The sequence below is a fragment of the Arachis ipaensis genome, chromosome B9 (assembly GCF_059453495.1).
Source record: "Arachis ipaensis isolate K30076 ecotype BB chromosome B9, ASM5945349v1, whole genome shotgun sequence".
Classification (NCBI taxonomy): Eukaryota; Viridiplantae; Streptophyta; class Magnoliopsida; order Fabales; family Fabaceae; genus Arachis; species Arachis ipaensis.
In genome coordinates this window covers 67,581,408-67,586,389 of record NC_142444.1, presented here as the reverse complement: position 1 = coordinate 67,586,389, position 4,982 = coordinate 67,581,408, and the positions used below count along the sequence as shown (strand labels likewise).

Here is a 4,982-nt window from a genome sequence, read left to right as displayed (position 1 = left end):
AGTTTGTCGATAGATAGTTTTTGCGCATCAAGTTTATGGTGCTGTTGCCAGGGATTGGTGTTGTATTGACAATTACCAAATTGAAGGATAACTAGATTGAGCATTTTTATTTTCTTTTGTTACTGGAAGTTCCATTTTAGTTGTTCATTTAGTTTTCTGCAATTTTTAGTCATTCATTTTGAATTTCTCTTTATTGCTTTACTTTCCAGCATACTAACTCACTAACTCATTAACTGTTTGATTAACTGCCTCAATTGCTCTAACCAAGCTAAGTATAATCTATTTTAGTAGACTCTACACTTTCTATTTCTTGTACTCGTTCATTGTATGACAGGTAGGAGAAAGGAGACTTCAACTTCCTTTGATAGTGAACCGGAGAGAACTTTCCTGAGACTAAGAAGGGAAGCAAGAGGAAAGAGGGTTGTTGGTACTGAAAAAGAGGAGGAATACTTTGATATAACCATGGAGGATGATATGGAAAACCACCATGAAGAAGAGGTGAATAACCATGCCAGAAGGGGTGGAGCTAACCCTGCTGGGCAAGAGAGGAGAGTCCTGGGATCATACATCAATCCAAATCCAGGAAATTATGGTAGCAACATTCAGAGGCCAACCATCCATGCTAATAATTTTGAATTAAAGCCTCAGCTCATAACTCTTGTCCAGAACAACTGTTCTTTTGGACGAAGTGCACAAGAAGATCCTAATGAACATCTCACTAAATTCCAAAGGATATGTGACACGGTTAAGTCTAATGGTGTTCATCCTGACACCTATAGATTGTTACTGTTTCCATTTTCTTTGAGGGACAAAGCATCAAAATGGCTAGAGTCATTTTCCAAGGAAAGCTTGACAACCTGGGAAGACGTAATGGGCAGATTCTTGACAAGGTTCTACCCTCCACAAAGAGTAAACAGGCTCAGAACTGAAGTGCAGACATTCAGACAGCAAGATGGTGAAACTATTTATGAAGCCTGGGAAAGATTCAAATACTTGACAAAGAAATGCCCCCTGACATGTTCAATGAGTGGGTGCAAATCCACATTTTCTATGAAGGATTGAATTGCAAATCAAGAAAAGCTGTAGATCATTCATCTGAAAGTTCCCTAAACAAGAAGAAGACCATTGAAGAAGCCATTGATGTGATAGAGATAGTGGCTGGCAATGAGTACTTTTATGCCTCAGATAGGAGCAACAATAGGGGAGTCTTGGAATTGAACCATATGGATACACTCCTGGCCGCCAACAAGATGATAATCAAGCAACTGGCAGAAGAGGAATTGGAGATAGAAGAAGGAGCTAACTGGGAGGAAGCTAATTACCTTGGAAACTTATCTAGGCAAGCCAATGATCCATACTCTAAAACCTATAATTTTGGTTGGAGAAACCACCCAAACTTTGGGTGGGGAAACTAACAAAACCAAGGCCAAGATCACAGATCACACAATCCAACCTAATACAACAACTCCACTCACCAAAACTCCAACCAAAAACCATACCATACCACACAAAACACCTACTCACAGCCACCATATCAAAACCATAACAACCACTCTCAACATCCCAATTCTACCCAACCATCACCACATGATCAAGACATAATGGCCAGGATGGAAGCTATGCTTGCAAACCTTTGCAAGGAGTTTGAAGACATAAAGAAATTCAAGGAGGAAGTAACATCCAATTGGCTAAATCAAGATGCTGCCATTCAAAAGCTTGAAGCACAAATTGGATACTTGTCCAAGCAAGCTACTGGCCACAGTTCAAGTAATGCCACCAGGACAACTTCAAGAGAGGAATGCAAAGCTATTACCCTCAGAAGCGAAAAAGAATTGAAGGAGACTCCAAGGGAAACTCAAAAGAGAGAAGGAAGCGGGCAGTTTAATTGACAAGGAAGAAGCACAAACACCTAGTCCCAGTTCATCAGAAGACAAGGAAGTCTTAAATCTATATGTTCCAAAGGCTCCTTACCCTTAACGCCTAATGAAGAATGTAAAGGACAGCCAGTTCTCTAAATTTTTGGAGATTTTCAAGAAACTTCAGATCAATATTTCCTTTGCAGAAGCACTAGAACAAATGCCACTTTATGCTAAGTTTCTGAAGGAATTGATGACCAAGAAAAGAAGTTGGAGGAATGATGAAACCGTGATCTTAACTGAGAAATGTAGTGCTATCATCCAACACAAGCTGCCTCAAAAATTGAAGGACATGGGAAGCTTCCGAATTCCCTGCATCATAGGGGAAATAACAGTTGAAAAAGCCTTAGGTGACTTGGGAGCTAGTATAAATTTAATGTCCCTAACAATGATGAAGAGAATAAAGATTGAGGAAGCCAAACCAACAAGAATGGCTCTCCAATTGGCAGATCGGTCATTTAAATTCCCTTATGGAATAGTGGAAGACTTGCTAGTGAAGGTAGGAGACTTCATCTTTCCTGCTGACTTTGTGGTGTCGGATATGGAGGAGGAAGCTAAAGCCTCAATAATCTTGGGGAGGCCATTTTTAGCCACTGCTGGAGCCATCATTGATGTCCAAAAAGGGTGAACTTACCCTTAGGCTACATGAGGAGAGGATGGTGTTCAATGTATTCAAAGCCATGAGCTACCCACCAGAGTCACTGAGAGAGTGTATGAGGCTAGATGCAGTAGAAATTGTGGTACAAAAAACCTTTGAAGAAGCACTTGGAGAATTGACAAAAGGTGACTCCATATTAAATGATGAGGTTGCTGAGGTTAACTCAGCTAGAATGCTTATTCCAAGCACATTGGAGGAGAGGAAAACGGAGAAAGAAGCACCCAAACTGGAGCTGAAAGCAATTCCTCCTACTCTTAAGTATGCATACTTGGGAAGGGATGGAAGTTACCGAGTGATCATCAATTCTGCCTTCAGTCAAGAACAGGAAGAGGAATTAATCAAGGTGCTGCAAAAGCACCGTGATACCATTAGATGGACCCTTGCTGACTTAAAAGGGATAAGCTCATCCTTATGTATGCATAAGATCTTGCTGGAAGATGACTCAAAACCATCCATTAAAGCCCAATGAAGATTGAATCCTGTCATGAAAGAAGTGGTCCAAAAAGAAGTGATGAAGCTATGGCATGCAGGAGTCATATATCCGATTTCCGACAGCCCATGGGTGAGTCCTGTCCATGTGGTTCCAAAGAAAGGAGGAATCACAGTTGTACCCAATGAGAAGAATAAACTCATACCCACAAGAACGATAACAGGCTGGAGGATGTGCATTGACTATAGGAAACTCAATGAGGAAACTAGAAAGGATCACTTTCTACTTCCCTTTATAGACCAGATGCTGGAAAGATTGGCAGGACATGCATATTATTGCTTTCTTGATGGATATTCGGGTTATAATCAAATAGTGGTTGATCCAAGAGATCAAGAAATGACATCATTCACTTGTCCATATGGAGTTTTTGCTTACAGGCGCATGCCTTTTGGATTGTGCAATGCCCCTGCAACTTTCCAAAGATGCATGTTGTCTATTTTCTCAGACATGATTGAAAAATTCATTGAAGTCTTCATGGATGATTTCTCGGTTTTTGGAAATTCCTTTTCTAATTGCCTTAATCAGCTTTCCTTAGTGTTAAAAAGGTGCCAAGAGACAAACCTAGTTTTAAATTAGGAGAAATGCCATTTTATGGTAACAGAAGGGATTGTCCTTGGCCATAAAATTTTTGAAAAAGGCGTAGAAGTAGACAAAGCTAAGGTGGAATTAATTGAGAAATTACCTCCACCTAGTAATATCAAGGCAATTAGGAGTTTTTTAGGCCATGCTAGTTTCTACAGAAGGTTTATCAGAGATTTTTCCAAAATTGCAAAACCTTTGAGCAACCTATTAGTCTCTGATACACCTTTTGTATTTGATCAAAAGTGCACACTAGCATTTGAAACACTGAAAAGAGAGCTTTCCTCAGCACCTATCATTGCCCCACCAGATTGGAATTTGTCTTTTGAACTGATGTGTGATGCATCAGACCTTGCTGTTGGGACAGTGCTTGGACAGAGGAAAGACAATTTAGTGCATGTTATATATTATGCCAGCAAGGTTTTGAATGAAACTCAAAGGAATTATACCACTACTGAGAAGGAACTATTGGCAATAGTGTTTGCATTTGATAAGTTTATATCGTATCTCATTGGATCTAAAGTTATTGTTTTCACTAATCATGCAGAACTAAAATATTTACTTGCAAAACAAGAGTCAAAACCAAGACTAATAAGGTGAATTTTGCTGTTGCAGGAATTCAACATAGAGATTAAAGACAAGAAGGGAGTGGAGAACAAAGTAGTAGATCATTTGTCCCAAATCCCATGTGAAGAAGGTAGCACCCACAAAACAAGTGTCAATGAATTCTTCCCTGATGAGCAATTAATGCTGGTTCATAAGGCACCCTGGTTTGCAGATATTGCTAATTTTAAGGCAACTGGGAACTTCCCTTCAATGATCAACAAGCATCAAAAGAGGAAACTCATCAATGATGCAAAGTACTTCATTTGGGATGAGCCACACTTATTCAAGAAATGCTCGGATGGATTGCTCAGAAGATGTGTTTCAAAGGAGGAAGGAAAGGAAGTCTTATGGAATTGTCATGGATCCTGCTATGGTGGCCATTTTGGAGGAGAGAGAATCGCAGCAAAAGTCTTGCAGTGTGGGTTCTTTTGGCCTAGCATCTTCAAAGATGCAAGAGAGTTAGTGAAGAATGCAATGAATGTCAACGGGCTGGAAATTTGCCCAAAAAGAATGAAATGCCACAATAATTCATCCTGGAACTTGAGTTGTTTGATGTATGAGGGATTGATTTCATGGGACCATTCCCAACCTCATACTCAAATAATTATATTTTGGTGGCAGTGAATTATGTATCAAAATGGGTGGAGGCCATTGCAACCCCTACAAATGACAACAAGGTGGTTCTGAACTTCATCAGAAAGAATATCTTCAGCAGGTTTGGAGTTCCTAGAGC

At 39.9% G+C, this 4,982-nt stretch overlaps 1 protein-coding gene and 1 non-coding gene across 2 annotated transcripts; one reads left to right on the top strand and one right to left on the bottom strand.

Annotated features, from left to right (window-relative positions):
- Positions 1 to 915: 915 nt before the first annotated feature.
- LOC148544953 (small nucleolar RNA R71) lies at positions 916 to 1,018 on the bottom strand. Its single transcript, XR_015901172.1, has one exon. It is a non-coding gene; the product is annotated as a small nucleolar RNA R71 (small nucleolar RNA).
- A 965-nt stretch (positions 1,019 to 1,983) lies between these two features.
- LOC107615598 (uncharacterized) lies at positions 1,984 to 2,544 on the top strand. Its single transcript, XM_088499017.1, has 2 exons — positions 1,984 to 2,281; positions 2,396 to 2,544. Exons 1-2 carry the CDS (start codon positions 1,984 to 1,986, stop codon positions 2,542 to 2,544), a joined length of 447 nt encoding a protein of 148 aa, XP_088355143.1.
- Positions 2,545 to 4,982: the final 2,438 nt, after the last annotated feature.